This window comes from Heterodontus francisci, chromosome 6, assembly GCF_036365525.1.
Source record: "Heterodontus francisci isolate sHetFra1 chromosome 6, sHetFra1.hap1, whole genome shotgun sequence".
Lineage (NCBI taxonomy): Eukaryota > Metazoa > Chordata > Chondrichthyes > Heterodontiformes > Heterodontidae > Heterodontus > Heterodontus francisci.
Window position 1 is genome coordinate 56,833,076 of NC_090376.1, and position 17,184 is coordinate 56,850,259.

General features: G+C 46.8%; 1 protein-coding gene across 1 annotated transcript in view; it reads left to right on the forward strand.

Moving 5' to 3' along the window:
• The window catches only part of LOC137370967 (solute carrier family 35 member F2-like), a 94,117-nt gene that overhangs the window by 25,978 nt on the left and 50,955 nt on the right, over positions 1-17,184 (forward strand). The window contains exon 4 of the mRNA XM_068032858.1: positions 14,466-14,625. Within this exon, the coding sequence (XP_067888959.1) occupies positions 14,466-14,625 (160 nt within the window). The remainder of the gene's footprint in view (positions 1-14,465; positions 14,626-17,184) is intronic.

Here is a 17,184-nt window from a genome sequence, read left to right on the forward strand (position 1 = left end):
CAGTTAGTTTAGTGTATGTTACCTGGGCCCACTGCCCTCCCCCAGCCACACCTGCTCTTTGTTTTCTCAATGAAATTGATCCGGATGAAACTGACGAGCACAGCTGCCGATACTTCAATCTCCGATCCTGCTGTCTTCACAGTCCAGAGTGTCTGCAGCCACGGCATGCGGTAAGTCCATTGAGGTGAAGAAGGAGCTGCGGGACCCGAGAGAAGTCCTGTGAAAAGGTGCCCCGAACACCCAAAACATCCACGAACGGCCCCCCCGGCCGCAACTTCAAAGCGCCCGCGGGAGATGGCTCGGAGAGCATCTGCAGCGCACTGTCGGCAATGCTGCATGCCTTTATTTAAACCACTGCAAAAAAAAACCCTTAGCAAATGTAATCACCTCTAAGTCTGCCAAATGATGCTTCACCTCCCGAAGGACGTGGATGAGCTTTCCGGACGTCGATGGTGGGCACTGAGGAAATGGCTTATTACCTGCACCAGATTCCACCCCCCCTCCCCCCCCCCTTTACCCCCCTTCCACCCCCCCCACCCCCGTCCCCCTCCCTGCTCCACCCTCTCAGCTCACCCCCTCACAACCCCGTCCCAGCCCACCCCCCCCCTCGCACCATCTTCACCCCGCACCCCCTTCCCCTGCACCCCCCCCCACCCCCTCCCTCTACCCCTCCCCCTTGCATCCCCTCCTCCCACCGGCACCATCCTACACCTGTGTAGGGGCCCCAACAACCCCACTGCCTTGTGGGCGTCTCGGGAGAGACCAAGGCTAAGGGAGTAAACCCTAACAGAAAATCCGGAGCGGAACCCCGTAGGCGGTCATGTGTCACCTTTGGCATGTTTCCGGCAGTTCCTGCAGCCATACCGGTGCCAAACGTCGTGTCCTGCACTCCTTTGGACCCCACCAGAAAGGCCGAGAGGGGGGTTTTGACGACTGGGCAACTCTCAACCCCCATAAATTTGCCCAGGCATGCGCCATGGAGAGGTCACTCCATAGTTGCCTCACAGCGACTAAAACAACACGGAAGGCAGCAGTTACGGGTTATAAGTCCAGATAAATTGGCGTAGAAACTGGGCGCCACGGGTTGCCTTTGTCGGTGGGAGAGGTCATTGCACCTCACTGGACAGCTACCGCCCGCCTCAAACCGGGCAGCCCCCGGTCAATAAGGTTCTGTCCCGCCACAGTCTGCCTGCTTCAATGGGTGCTTGGAGCTCAGGGTCATTGCCCGAAAGGTGGACTGATACACCGCACCAAACAACATGAAAAAAGGAAAGAAGGTACCAGCCCTTCGCTTTGCAAGCTGGAACGTCAGAACTATGTGTCCTGGCCTGTCGGAAGACCTTACACAAATCAACGATTCTCGGAAGACCGCCATCATTAACAACGAGCTCAGTAGATTCAATGTGGACATTGCAGCACTTCAGGAGACTCGCCTCCCCGCGAGTGGCTCTCTAGCAGAGCAAGACTACACCTTCTTCTGGCAGGGCAGGGATTCTGAAGAACCAAGACAGCATGGAGTGGGCTTCGCCATCAGAAACTCCTTGCTCAGCATGATAGAGCCTCCCTCAAATGGCTCGGAACGCATACTGTCCATCCGACTGCTCACCACCTCTGGTCCAGTACACCTACTCAGCATCTATGCTCCAACACTCTGCTCCGCACCTGAAGCTAAAGACCAGTTCTATGAACAACTCCATAACATCATTAGCAGCATCCCCAACACCGAACACCTATTCCTGCTGGGGGACTTTAATGCCAGGGTTGGGGCCGACCATGACTCATGGCCCTCCTGCCTTGGGCGCTATGGCGTTGGAAGGATGAATGAGAACGGGCAGAGACTGCTTGAGTTGTGTACCTATCATAACCTCTGCATCACCAACTCGTTCTTTCACACTAAACCCTGTCACCAGGTTTCATGGAGGCACCCAAGATCACGTCGTTGGCACCAGCTAGACCTCATTGTCACAAGGCGAGCCGCCTTAAACAGTGTTCAAATCACACGCAGCTTCCACAGTGCGGACTGCGACACCGACCACTCCCTGGTGTGCAGCAAGGTTAGACTCAGACCAAAGAAGTTGCATCATTCCAAGCAGAAGGGCCACCCGCGCATCAACACGAGCAGAATTTCTCACCCACAGCTGTTACAAAAATTTCTAAATTCACTTGTAACAGCCCTTCAAAACACTCCCACAGGGGATGCTGAGACCAAGTGGGCCCACATCAGAGACGCCATCTATGAGTCAGCTTTGACCACCTACGGCAAAAGTGCGAAGAGAAATGCAGACTGGTTTCAATCTCATAATGAAGAGCTGGAACCTGTCATAGCCGCTAAGCGCATTGCACTTTTGAACTACAAGAAAGCCCCCAGCGATTTAACATCCGCAGCACTTAAAGCAGCCAGAAGTACTGCACAAAGAACAGCTAGGCGTTGCACAAACGACTACTGGCAACACCTATGCAGTCATATTCAGCTGGCCTCAGACACCGGAAACATCAGAGGAATGTATGATGGCATGAAGAGAGCTCTTGGGCCAACCATCAAGAAGATCACCCCCCTCAAATCTAAATCGGGGGACATAATCACTGACCAACGCAAACAGATGGACCGCTGGGTTGAGCACTACCTAGAACTGTACTCCAGGGAGAATGCTGTCACTGAGACTGCCCTCAATGCAGCCCAGCCTCTACCAGTCATGGATGAGCTGGACATACAGCCAACCAAATCGGAACTCAGTGATGCCATTGATTCCCTAGCCAGCGGAAAAGCCCCTGGGAAGGACAGCATTACCCCTGAAATAATCAAGAGTGCCAAGCCTGCTATACTCTCAGCACTACATGAACTGCTATGCCTGTGCTGGGACGAGGGAGCAGTACCCCAGGACATGCGCGATGCCAACATCATCACCCTCTATAAAAACAAAGGTGACCGCGGTGACTGCAACAACTACCGTGGAATCTCCCTGCTCAGCATAGTGGGGAAAGTCTTTGCTCGAGTCGCTCTGAACAGGCTCCAGAAGCTGGCCGAGCGCGTCTACCCTGAGGCACAGTGTGGCTTTCGTGCAGAGAGATCGACTATTGACATGCTGTTCTCCCTTCGTTAGATACAGGAGAAATGCCGTGAACAACAGATGCCCCTCTACATTGCTTTCATTGATCTCACCAAAGCCTTTGACCTCGTCAGCAGACATGGTCTCTTCAGACTACTAGAAAAGATCGGATGTCCACCAAAGCTACTAAGTATCATCACCTCATTCCATGACAATATGAAAGGCACAATTCAACATGGTGGCTCCTCATCAGAGCCCTTTCCTATCCTGAGTGGTGTGAAACAGGGCTGTGTTCTCGCACCCACACTTTTTGGGATTTTCTTCTCCCTGCTGCTTTCACATGCGTTCAAATCCTCTGAAGAAGGAATTTTCCTCCACACAAGATCAGGGGGCAGGTTGTTCAACCTTGCCCGTCTAAGAGCGAAGTCCAAAGTACGGAAAGTCCTCATCAGAGAACTCCTCTTTGCTGACGATGCTGCTTTAACATCTCACACTGAAGAATGCCTGCAGAGTCTCATCGACAGGTTTGCGTCTGCCTGCAATGAATTTGGCCTAACCATCAGCCTCAAGAAAACGAACATCATGGGGCAGGATGTCAGAAATGCTCCATCCATCAATATTGGCGACCACGCTCTGGAAGTGGTTCAAGAGTTCACCTACCTAGGCTCAACTATCACCAGTAACCTGTCTCTAGATGCAGAAATCAACAAGCGCATGGGTAAGGCTTCCACTGCTATGTCCAGACTGGCCAAGAGAGTGTGGGAAAATGGCGCACTGACACGGAACACAAAAGTCCGAGTGTATCAGGCCTGTGTCCTCAGTGCCTTGCTCTACGGCAGCGAGGCCTGGACAACGTATGCCAGCCAAGAGCGACGTCTCAATTCATTCCATCTTCGCTGCCTTCGGAGAATACTTGGCATCAGGTGGCAGGACTATATCTCCAACACAGAAGTCCTTGAAGCGGCCAACACCCCCAGCTTATACACACTACTGAGTCAGCGGCGCTTGAGATGGCTTGGCCATGTGAGCCGCATGGAAGATGGCAGGATCCCCAAAGACACATTGTACAGCGAGCTCGCCACTGGTATCAGACCCACCGGCCGTCCATGTCTCCGTTATAAAGACGTCTGCAAACGCGACATGAAATCGTGTGACATTGATCACAAGTCGTGGGAGTCAGTTGCCAGCATTCGCCAGAGCTGGCGGGCAGCCATAAAGACAGGGCTAAATTGTGGCGAGTCGAAGAGACTTAGTAGTTGGCAGGAAAAAAGACAGAGGCGCAAGGGGAGAGCCAACTGTGCAACAGCCCCAACAAACAAATTTCTCTGCAGCACCTGTGGAAGAACCTGTCACTCCAGAATTGGCCTTTATAGCCACTCCAGGCGCTGCTTCACAAACCACTGACCACCTCCAGGCGCGTATCCATTGTCTCTCGAGATAAGGAGGCCCAAAAGAATGACTTTAGCTGTTAATAAACCATCTAGAGATCTTCAAGGAATTGGAATCCACATACCTCATTGCGTTGCTTAAGATAACACAAAGAAACTCATGATATGGTGGCAGCGGTGGTGAATAGATAAGATATAAGCTTGAAAACCATGGGTAAAATAGCTGTGAAGCAACCCTTCCTACAGCTAAAAGGGAGAAAGTTCAAAAGAAATACTGGCCCAAACCGTGGAAAGTAGAAAAAAACTTACCTCCAGTAGAAGACAGAGCACTGAACGACAGGCTGCAAATAAATTCCTGTGATCGGGTGAGTCATTGTGCAGACTGTCGAGGAATTCCGGTTTTCACAAAAGCTTTGAAGTGCTTAAAAAAATTATTTTTTTACAGACTCTGTGGGAGAGTGAAAAAAAACGGGTAAAACCCAATTCCTTTCTCAGGTTGATTGAGGTCGGTTCCATTACAGGAGGCGTCCGAGAAAAGCGCGGAAACCCTGAACACAACAGAGTCTCCATTCACACAACCAAGTCTGGGAAAAAAAAACATTAATGCAGTCAAGCATGAACAAGGTAAATAAACTCTGGAAAAGAAAGCAACTGGAACTATTGAACAGCTCTGTGAATTCCAATAAGCAGCTGTGTAAACATTTCAGCAAAGTACTGAAAGAGAAAAAAGCAGAGAACACTGTCAAGCATCTGTTACACTGCATCAAAGCAGCTAGCTTAAAAAAGAATTTCTTAAAGGGGGAACAGCACAGAGTTAATAAAAAGGTTTTAAACCACATAGAAAAGTCATAATAAGTACAGTGCTGATGGCACACACACAGCAGAACAAAGTTAAAAATGGAGCAGAAAGCAAAAGAACAGCAGAAGGATGGGAATCAAATTTCCCAGCATGAACTGGAAGGTCATTAATATCCTATCTGGGTTCAAACTTTTTTAAATGAAGTTTTGTTTCATAGACCAAGCGGTTACAAAACTAGAGAAGCAGGCTGTGAAAGTACTGATAGCAGTTGGAAATGATGGGTTATACAGAATCAACACCTTTGGCTTATCTGAAAAGGACCAGAAAGATCCCGCAAAGATATGCAAAGTGCTAGAAGATCAGCTTAGAGTAATACTGAATTTTAGAATTCATCGCTTGGAATTAATGCCCTACAGGCAACAGCCACAGGAATCAATAGATCAATTTGTCAGTAGATGCCGTAGGAAGGGCAATGAATGCGATTTTTCAGAAACGGAGCTGTCGGAGCGAATAATGGAGCTGGTGATTGTCTCAACACCTATTAAAGCATTTCAAAAAGACCTCCTGGGGGAAGTAGAAAGACCACAGCATTGATGTGCTGCTAGAAGATGGCAGGAAATATGAAGCCATTGTAGCTGGACAACAGCATCGGCAAGCACTAGGTGCAGCTGACAATATCGGCACAGTAACCAGGTCACAAAAAGCAAGCAAGCTGTGTAGTAAGTGTGGTTTGTCTCACTCACCGCAAAGTTGTCCTGCATTTCAAGATATGTGCAAGGCTTGTGGTGCAAAAGGACACTGGGCCCACCTATGCAAGAAACCTGTCTCCAAAGATGCAGACAGAAGTCACAATAGGACACAAACAGAAGACAGGTGGAGCAACATGGCAACAGCAGCAAGGAGAGCGCCAGAGACCTGCATAAAGGCAAGCTGATACACAAAGTCCACAGCAAAATAGACCTGAGACAAGACTCGGAGTGGAACGATTCTCAGCCAGAGCGTGAGCAGGCGTTTCAAGTTGTGAACCCGACACATTGTGTTGATGAAGCCAAACAACTGGAAGCTTTTGCTACAATTAGTGTCATGAGCCAAAGAAAGTTGGGCAAACACACACTCGGGACTAAGATTGACATGAGAGCTAGTGAAAATATCCTACCAGTCCAATTCTTGAAGGGTATGTACCGGAGTCATTGGAAATTAATGATATAACCGACAACTGCATACAATGAGTCACCTATCCCTTGCAGTGACATACTGACAATGTAATGCAGCTATGGCAAGTCGGCATGGACCAGCAGTGGCAGGACTACCAGCGTGTAAGAACTTCAACATTGTGACTATCTACAAGATCTCCAAGTAATCCATTATAGCAGAAGAGACCAAGGGGACCCATATTGGGTCAGTCCAGGACTTACAACAAATGTACCCAGACAGGTTCAATGCCATTGGAGATATCAAAGGCAATGCCGTAGTGCACCTCAGCGAGGATGCTATTCCATCAATCAACCCTCCCAGAAAGTGCAGCATGCACGTACAGGAAAAGCTTAAAAGCGAGTTGGATGACATGGAATGCAATAGCATCAACCATCGCATGCATCATCACACAGACTAGTGCAGTTCAATTACGTGCGGACTGAAGAAAGATGGAGCAATCAGCGTATGTCTAGATCTGAGGCATCTAAACCTTTCCCAAAAGAGATGCCCCCACAAGATTCCAACACTGGAAGAATTGAATCCCAAGTTCACAGGAGCCAAATTCTTTTCTACATTGGATGCTAAACATGGATATTGGTCGGTACATCTAGCTAAAGAATCTCAAGAAGTCACCACCTTCAGAACACCATCTGGAAAATATTGCATCCAGAGACTACCCTTTGGCTTATCTGTCAGTCAAGATCTGTTTTAGCAACATATGGACAGGATTATAGAAAACATGCCTGGATGTATATGCATTGCCGATGATATTGCAGTAATGGGCAAAACCAAAGAAGAGCATGCTCAAATTTTCACTTACTGGCTGTAGCTCGTCGCGAAAGACTCATTTTTAACAGCAAGAAGTGCCAGGTGAATGTAAGTCAGATCAATTTCTTTGGCTCCATCTATTCAGGTTGCAGAATCTGTCCTGACCCAGGCAAAGACGAGGATGTAAGGCATATGCCTACTCCACAAGTCAAAGAAGATCTACAGAGATCTGTTGGATATTTCAACTTTTTGGCACCATACATTTAAAATTGTTCTGACAAAGCATCATTGCTGAGAGAGAGCTCTTAAAGAAAGATGTACCATATGTATGGCAGGAGGACCGTCAGCATATGTTTGAGTCTCTCAAACAAGCATTGTCAGCAAAAACCTGTACCCTGCACTACTATGATCCAAGGAAGAAGAAAATCCTGGAAGTTGGCGCCTCACAGGGCTAGGAGCATGTGTCCTATACAGCGGCAAACCAACTGAATTCGGATTCAAATGTTTATCCTCAGCACAATCCAATTACTCAAACATAGAGTGTGAAACACCTGCTCTGATGTTTGGGATCACAAGGTTCCACATCTACTGGTTGGTTAGCAATTCACTGTGGTAACTGACCACAAACCACTGGAGATGATCTGGTGCAAACCATTGATAAGTGTACCATCTTAACTGCAGTGACTTTTGCTGAAAGTACAGGGGTACGACTTTGATGTCTGCGACAAACCAGGTACCAACAAGGTCACCTCAAATATGCTGAACAGATTGCCAAATCTGAACAAGAATGAAGAAGACCCACTGGATCTATAAGTAAACAGCATGGACATCGAACTGGAAGATGTGCTCAAAATTAATTTACTGCCATTTTGGTTAACACAAATGTGACCAACTACAATCAGAAACCCACCACTGAAGGCACTGTGAAGAGTCATCATAGAAGGCTGGCCTGACACAATAAGAGGTGCCAGAAACCCTCCGATGCATTTGGCCTTATAGAGATGAACTCAGTATCTTGAGGCGAAATCTTCAAAGGAAAACAAGTGATTGCGCCCAAAGTTCTCTGACAGGATATCTTGTCACAACTTCACCAAGGTCATATGGGCATATATCGAATGAGACGATTGGCACGATATACTGTTTATTGACCAGGGATCAAGGGTGACATCCGAAAGATTAGTGAGGATGTGCGAGGTATGCCAGAGTCACCAGCCACAACAGCGTAAAGAACCTCTACACCCTCACGAGATTCCTTCAGTCCCTTGATTCAAAATCGCCACTGATCTACTTACCATGAATGGAGATGATTTTATCTTAGTCACCGATTATTTCTTTAAATTTCCAATTGTCAGACAGGCAAAAGACACTTCAAGCACGGTTGTCGCAGACACATTGAGTGCCTTATTCAGTCTGTTCGGTGTACCTGAAGAAATTATTTCTGACAATGGGTCGCAGTAAATGGGCAGACCTTTCAGGGATATGTGTGCCAAATGGGGCGTAAGCCATGTGACGTCGTCACCACATTACCCTAGATCTAACAGTCTTGCGAAGCAAATGGTTCGCACAGTTAAATTGCTTATCCTGAGGTGTAGGACAACGAAACAAGATTTTCATGTTTCCATGTTACACCTCAGAGCTACACCTATGGAGCTGGGCTTATTGTCACCAGCAGAGATCCTGTTTGGCAGACAAGTGAGAATGATTCTATCAAGCCATTATCTGTCTTGATTCTCTGAGACACAGGTGACACTGCTCGAAAAGCAAGGGAGAATGAAGATGGTGCACGACCGACATGCAGGGACGAAAGTACCTCAACTACAGGTAGGACAAAAGGTCAGGGTCATACATCCCACAATGGGAAAGAACATGGTTACTCGCAGAAGTATCCAAAGTATGCAATGAGCCTAGGTCTTACGAGGTTACAACATCTAACGGAGCAGTGTTGAGGAGGAACCAAAGCCAATTAACAGAAGTGGGCAATAGTCCAATTGCGCACAATGGACCCGAAAGAACACACTCCAACTATGAGGGTGGGACGGAACAACAATACAACAACAAACACATTGGCTGTTTTTGGCTTACATATGTGTTGTCAAGGGTGAAATCCGCATCCCCAGGTTATACCATTACAAGATCTGGAAGAGTTGTCAAACCACCGAAACGATATATGGACTCTTAAGCTTCTGCACACGTAAATTTCACAATTCCTATCATTATGCTTGTAAATTTTATAATCTCTATCCCTGTATAACTAATTTTGATATTATCCAAGTTTATGTGTTTTTACTTGTAGCATACGCGACTTAGCTTTGGAAAGAAAGAAGATGTTGTTTGAGTGCTATCCCTTTAGGAACTCCATGTACTAATGAGCTAAGTACCAGGATGCATTCATGTGACTAGAAGCCATTGTGACTCTGCACTGTAAATCTCTGGACAAAGGTTCTGTATATAGTTTGCTCTGTATTGTATATACTAGTTTAGTTGTTAATAAACCTGCTAGAGAGCTTCAAGGAACTTGAATCCATTGTGTTGCTTAAGATAACACAAAGAAACTCAACGCTGTTGTCCTGCTCTTTAGTGCTGCCCATTACTGCTATATCATCAGCATCATGCAGGCCCCCACCTGCCAAGAATGAGGCACATTAATTTTGCCACATGGACATTAAATTTTAAAATTGGTGCTGGGAAGAAAAGAAGGCCTATTACAAGGGGCTGCCAAGCCCCTGACTGGAAAGACATTTTTTGCGTATTAGCAGACAGTGTTGAAACAAGGGAACCAATTCCTGCTCCCCAATACACAAAGGAGACCAAAGGAGGTCAAACAAGTTGGTCACCTGACCACCTGCTGGCCAACAAATTGGAGAAACAGTGTTGGAACTCAGAAAGCTGTTTGCTCCTGGACTGGAAAAGACCTCTCTCCTGTCTGCTCTCATCTCGCTCTCACCAGCTTTGGAATCCATTGAAGTCATCTGAACCCCAAGAGAGAAAAGTCTCCGATAGTGAACAAGGTTTAAGAAGAACATTGGGCCCCAACGAAAAGCAAGCTCTACCTACAAGCAAGGATTACAGCGAGCTCGAAGCACAGTAACAAAAACCCCTCTTCAGAGATTGCCTCAAACCTCTCTTTATTTTTCTTCGGCTCTTTTCTGTTTCTATCTGCACGTCCGTATCATGTATGCAATCTAGCATGGGGCGCAGCGTGTATCCGTAGGCGTTAACCAAATTAGAGTTTAAGTTTAATGAATTTGACTTTTCTTCTTTATACCTAAGAAAGCCTGTTTGTGCTCATTTCTTTGCCTTACAATTGGAAGGCGGTGAACAAAGATTCACCAAGGGGGAGCTCAAAACACTGTGTTTAAAATTAAATCCTGTTACAATAGGACCAGGTGAAGGTCAAAAGGGACCCCTAGACACCTTTCTCACCTGGTCGTAACATCAGCAATACATAAACACCCTGAAATATATGATATGATCCATGCCTTGCTGAAATTAATCCTGGCTTACTGATAAGTTAATGGTAGGTGCAAAAAAACAATATCTCCCAAATGGAGTCCTGAAAGTCGTTAACTCTTGTGAACTTTCATAGAGATGGACCAACCAGTATCTGTATTTTGCATCAAGCTTCTAGCCTCTGCAAACATTTGATTAAATTCCTCCAAGGTGGGGATTTTATGAGGCCTGATTCAGCCTTCTAGGGTCTAAGCATACCCTGATGTTGCCGTCTTTTTTTTTATCACCCTCGTTATAGAACTGCAACATCTGTGTGCTATTGAACGCACCTGATAATTCCCTGCTGCTCCATAGTATCCAGCTCGGCTTTGAGTTTGTCCTTAACATGGACGCTACATTTCCTTGGTGGATCTACAGATGGAATGGCATAATTTTTCAGATGCAAAGTGACTACTCCTTTGAAACTTCCCACTGTATCAAAATGATCTGGACACATTTGCTGATTTCTGTCCTTCACACTGCTCATCTCATGGAATGTCACAATTCGAAGCTCGCTACGTGCTGGTAGCCCTGCAACTGCTGGTCTGTTCAGATCAACAATGTTGAATGTTTGCTGTGACCACAAAGAGTTTCCACAACTACATTCCAGCTTTAATGTTTCCATACATTTGATTGGAGTAGCCTCGTATGCAGTGAGTCTTGTGTTTGTAGGTTGCATCATGGCTTCCCATTTTGCCAGGTACATGTTCTTCAGTTTTCTCAGTGGCAAAATATTTGCACTTGCTCCTGTATCGATCTTGAGTCGCAGTTTGTGCTGTCCAGATTTCTCTGGGCAAATGATATCAATGGTAGTGAATGCTTCCTGCTGAGTAACCAAGTCCATCTGGTGGGCAATTGTTACTGTGTGAAAGGTTTGCTCACCATCAGTGGTCTCTATGTTACACACATCTGCATCGATCTCGTGGACATATCTGCATTTGGATTGGCCTCTTCTGATTGTATCCCTGAACCTCTCTTAAGGTGGTGTTTGTTTCTTATCAGGTCATGGTCTGCTGTGACTTCTGGCCAGTTTTCTAGTACTAGACCTCTTGCATAGCCATGTCCAGTGCCCTTTCTTGCCACACACCTTTCTGTTGTCCATGTAAGCCAGACAATTTCTCGCTTGGTGTACCAGTCCACACTTGCCAAATATCTTGCCTTGCTGAGGTGATCTGTTACCTTGCCGATCGCCATTGTTCCAAGTGCTCGTATGCACTGCCTACTTGTGGCAATGGCCTCAAATTTCCTGCCTTCTCTCAGGAGACTTTCTATATCATACCCTTTTTCGTTGTCTAGTAGTTCTTTCTGAAAAGCTTCTATCGGGGTAGATGCAATGACCAATTCCATGATCCTTTCAGATAACTCCACTTCCGAAAAATCACAGACCGTTCCTTTTACGCAGCATCTGCTTACGAATTGATCAATGGTCTCCTGTGATTGTTGCCTGTACACCATTAGTTCAAGACGATGAATTCAAAAATTATTCTTGACCTTCAGCTGCTCCTCCAGTGTCTAGAGTCTCACTGGCTCCCCCGGTCCGCTTCAGATAATCCCGAGGTATTAATAAGATGCAGACCTTTGTTGCCGATCGCATTTTTTATTTTGATCGCTTGCTTGTCCAGCTCAGTGACAGCAAGATCCAAGAAATACAAATCCATGCCTGAAAAGTTGGAATTCATGGAGAAGGTCTTGGGCTTTCCAATTCATTAATGGGTATTTGGTAGTCATAGAGCAAAATTACTGGTTTGCAAGAATCCTTGGCTGGAACTTTCTGCTTTAAATGCCTTCCTTTTTTTTTTTGAGGCTTCCCTGAAGGGAGAAAAAAATTGCAGGTCTCTTGTGTGCACAGCATCAGACTTCAGCCATGCCCTGTGTTCAGTGCCTGCAGCGTGGGCTTTTTGCCTGTGATTGGGAGACTCAGCTCACAAAGTGGTTACGGTTGGAAAACACACAGCATGCAATACAGTGCTGCTCTGCTGCCCCAATGTGAAACGACGCTACTCACCTTTCCTGAACCTGCCTGATTCTTGCTTTTGCTTGTCGACATCCATCAGAATAGCAACCCCCCGTTCGTGACTCACTCGAGCACCAAATTCAGCAGATGGTTGTCAAACCTGACAGTGTTGCGCCGTCGCCACTACCTCCAATGGACTTGAATGGGATAAATCGCTGTCCCCAATGAATGCTGCTGTTGAGCCTCTCTGCTGTACTGCTACTTCGATGTGTTCTGCTACCTCAATGCTGTGGTCTTGAACTACACTTCAACACTACCAGATGTGATGATGTGTCCAGAACGTGAACATTTTCAGAAAGCATAAGCTGCCACCATTTTGTGTTAGTGCCTTCTTCAAACAATCTTGAGTTGAAAGGTAATCAAGGAGTGGGTTCTTTATTATTAAGTAACAGGTTTACACAAGAGCCCTATAATACATGTGTGACTAGCTGACTAACACAACTCCAGCTGAGTTGGTTGATGTCACTTCCTGTGATGGGCTGGATTTTGTGCTGAAGTTGGGGCTCCCGGTGCCGGGTCAAAAAGGCAGGGGGAATCCCGTCTCTGCCTTTTTGTGCCCACACTGCACCCCACCCCCAGACGTTCTTTAAAGACGTGGATCCCGCCCCAAGAGCTACTGGCCAATCGGAGGGCTGGCAGCTCAGCAGTATCAGCAGCTCTACTGGAAGCGGTGGCCACTGCCGGTACTGCAGAGGCCTCTGACCCAGGCTTAGTGCTTAGTGCTGGAACCCTGGACCAAAGGTAGGTGAGACGGGGTTGCTGGGGCAAGTCTGGAAGGCCCCGGCAAGTGTGGGTGGTCGTGCAGTCCAGGAGGAGGGGGGTCCCGGATGGCTAAATTTGTTATTTGTTCCCGTTGGGTGTCCTCCATGGGCCACAAATTGCCCACGAAGGAGGGAACCCCCCCCCCCCCCCCACCCACCAAAGCCCGTAGGCTGGGCGCCTCACGTTGTAAGGAATCGTCCCCACACAGTGGAGGTACACCCCTGCCATTGGTAAGATCCCAGCAGCAGTGGGAAGTGGCCCTTAATTGTCCGTTAATAGTCCATTTAAGGGCCGCAATTGGCCTCTGGGTGGGAAGGCCATTGTCAGACTGTCCACACCCCTGGGAAGATCGCTTGGCGGCGGGCCATCTGTCCCACTGCCCGTTGTGGTACTCTGTGCCTCCACACCTCTGATCCCACCTCAAGGGCCACACAAAATCCAGCCCAATGTGTGAAGTATTCAGACTGTTAAAGTGGTATCACAAGAAGCACTAACCTTTCTTTCACTCTATGCTGCTTAATGTTGGTTTTCCCAAGGCAATCAGCACAAATGCTGATACAAAAGCAAAATACTGTGGATGCTGGAAATCTGGTTCTGATGAAAGGTCACAGACCTGAAACATTAACTCTGTTTCTCTCTCCACAGATGCTGCCTAACCTGCTGTGTATTTCCAGCATTTTCTGTTTTTATTTCAGCACTGATGCTGGCTGCCTCAGAACAGGCAAAGTTGCAAGAGGGAGCAGAAGCGGGCAATTGGCCCCTTGTTTGCATATGTTAACACCAGCTTCTGATATGGGTAAAGGATGCCTCTTGTTTGGCTTTTACCAAGATGGCGTGGCCCATACCAGAATTGTGTGCGCATTGAACGGATACCAATTTGAACACAAAACAGCACCCATAGCGCCCAAACCTGGGGTGCTTCGGAGCTGAATGTCCAGCCTACCCTTTCTGTAGGTAAATTTAAATAAATTACTTGTTAACATGTGTTTGTTATGCCCTTTCAGCTCCTAGATTGCTTTGTCATTCCTGTGGTGATGCTTCTATCATGGTTTATCTTACGTTCAAGATACAAAGCCATCCACTTTGTGGCCGTTTTAATATGTTTGCTGGGCGTTGGGATTATGGTTGGTGCAGATGTTTTGGCAGCAAAGAATCAAGGATTAGGTAAGACTAACTGGTGCAGGAGACCTGACTGGACCTGGAATTGTAAGAAATGTTTTTGAATAGACTGTTCATTGTATTGTACGAACTTAAGAATGCAAACAAAGCATGGATTGAGAAAAGGACTTTTACCACATAAACATAGTCCTTTCATATATAAACTACCTGATCATGAACTTTATTCCACTTAATTCTCCTAAAGGAAAGTTTGTCATACTTTTTTCTTAAACAACAAAGTGGAACTCCAGAATATCTACACATTGGTATCACCACTATTTAACCCAGGCTAATTGCTGTCATAGATTCATAGAGAGATACAGCACTGAAACAGGCGCTTCGGCCCACCGAGTCTGTGTTGACCAGTAACCACCCATTTATACTGATCCTACATTAATCCCAACCACATCCCCACCATTCTCCTACCAGCTATCTACACTAGGGGCAATTTACAATGGCCAATTTACCTATCAACCTGCAAGTCTTTGGTTGTGGGAGGAAACCCACATGGTCACTGGGAGAACTTGCAAACTCTGCACAGGCAGTACCCAGAACTGAACCTGGGTTGCTGGAGCTGTGAGGCTGCGGTGCTAACTACTGCGCCACTGTGCCGCCTTGAAACCATAGTAACAAAATTCTCAGTCCAGTCTATTTAGAAGAGTATTCACATACAATGACAAACAGGAAAAGACCCTCTGGTATATCCAGCCTGTCCCACACAATTATGATACATAGGAAATAGGAGCAGGAGTAGGCCATTTGGCCTGTCGAGCCTACTCTGTCATAGCTGATCATCTACCTCTATGCCATTTTACCCCACTATCCCCATCATTCCATCTTTACGGCCTCCGGAGAATACTTGGCATCAGGTGGCAGGACCGTATCTCCAACACAGAAGTCCTCAAGGCGGCCAACATCCCCAGCTTATACACACTACTGAGTCAGCGGCGCTTGAGATGGCTTGGCCATGTGAGCCGCATGGAAGATGGCAGGATCCCCAAAGACACATTGTACAGCGAGCTCGCCACTGGTATCAGATCCACCGGCCATCCATGTCTCCGCTTTAAAGACCTCTGCAAACACGACATGAAGTCCTTTGATCACAAGTCGTGGGAGTCAGTTGCCAGCGATCGCCAGAGCTGGCGGGCAGCCATAAAGGCGGGGCTAAAGTGTGGCAAGTCGAAGAGACTTAGCAGTTGGCAGGAAAAAATACAGAAGCGCAAGGGGAGAGCCAACTGTGTAACAGCCCCGACAAACAAGTTTTTCTGCAGCACCTATGGAAGAGTCTGTCACTCTAGAATTGGCCTTTATAGTCACTCCAGGCGCTGCTCCACAAACCACTGACCACCTCCAGGCACTTAGACCATTGTCTCTCGAGACAAGGAGGCCAAAGAAGAGAAGAATACCCATCTCCCTTGATGTCATTAGTATCCAAAAAGCTATCGATTTTCTGTCTTAAACATGCTCAATGATTGAGTTTCCACAGCCCTCTGGGGTAGAGAATTCCAAAGAATCACCACCCTCTGAGTGAAGAAATTCCTCCTCATCTCAGCCTTAAATGGCCTGCCCTTTATTCTGAGACTGTGTTCAGTGGTTCTAGACTCAGCAGCCAGAGGAAACATCCTATCCACATCGACCCTGCCACGCCCTGTAAGAAGTTTGTAAGTTTCAATGAGATCACCAGTCATTCTTCGAAACTCTAGAGAATACAAGCCCAGTTTCTGCAATCTCACCTCATAAGACAATCTGGTCATCCCACGGATTAGTCTGGTGAACCTCTGCTGCACTCCCACTATGGCAAGTATATCCTTCCTTAGATAAGGAGACCAAAACTGTACACAATACTCTAGGCACCTTGTGTATCACAATAAATACACCCCGCCCCACCCAAAAGCATATAAAAATCCAGGTCAATTTGGGGAAAAAATTCCAGAAAGTTCCTCTCGGACCTATCAAGGTGATCAAGACTAGTCCAGGAGATGACTCTAGACTTGAATTTCTTGCAGTACCTACCGGTAAAGTGTGATCTACAGTCCAGCCAGAAACAGGTCCGGTTTGAACAAAATCAGGGCATCAAAAACAACTGCGTGAGCCGACATCCTGTTCCACAGCTCTACTATTCTCTGGGGCACCTGACAGACATCAGCTTGATAACACAAGGGAGAATAAGGCTGAATATAAAAAGTACAAAGGAGAAGTGAAAAGGAAATAAGACAGGTAAAGAGACAGTACGAGAATAGATTGGCGGCTGATATAAAAGGGAATCTAACGGTCTTCGATAGGCATATTAACAGAAAACGGTTGTTGGAGGAGCAGTGGGGCCAATTAAAGGTCAAACTAGAGATCGTCACCAGTATAGGTAGGTGGTAGGGCAATATAGGGACAGGTGGTGATGTTTGTTGGGAATAAGGGATTAGTGTAGGATTAGTATAAATGGGTGGTTGATGTTCGGCACAGACTCGGTGGGCTGAAGGGCCTGTTTCAGTGCTGTATCTCTAATCTAATCTAATCTAATCTATCGGTGAAGGCAGAAGGCATGTCTGAGGTACGAAATGAGTACTTTGC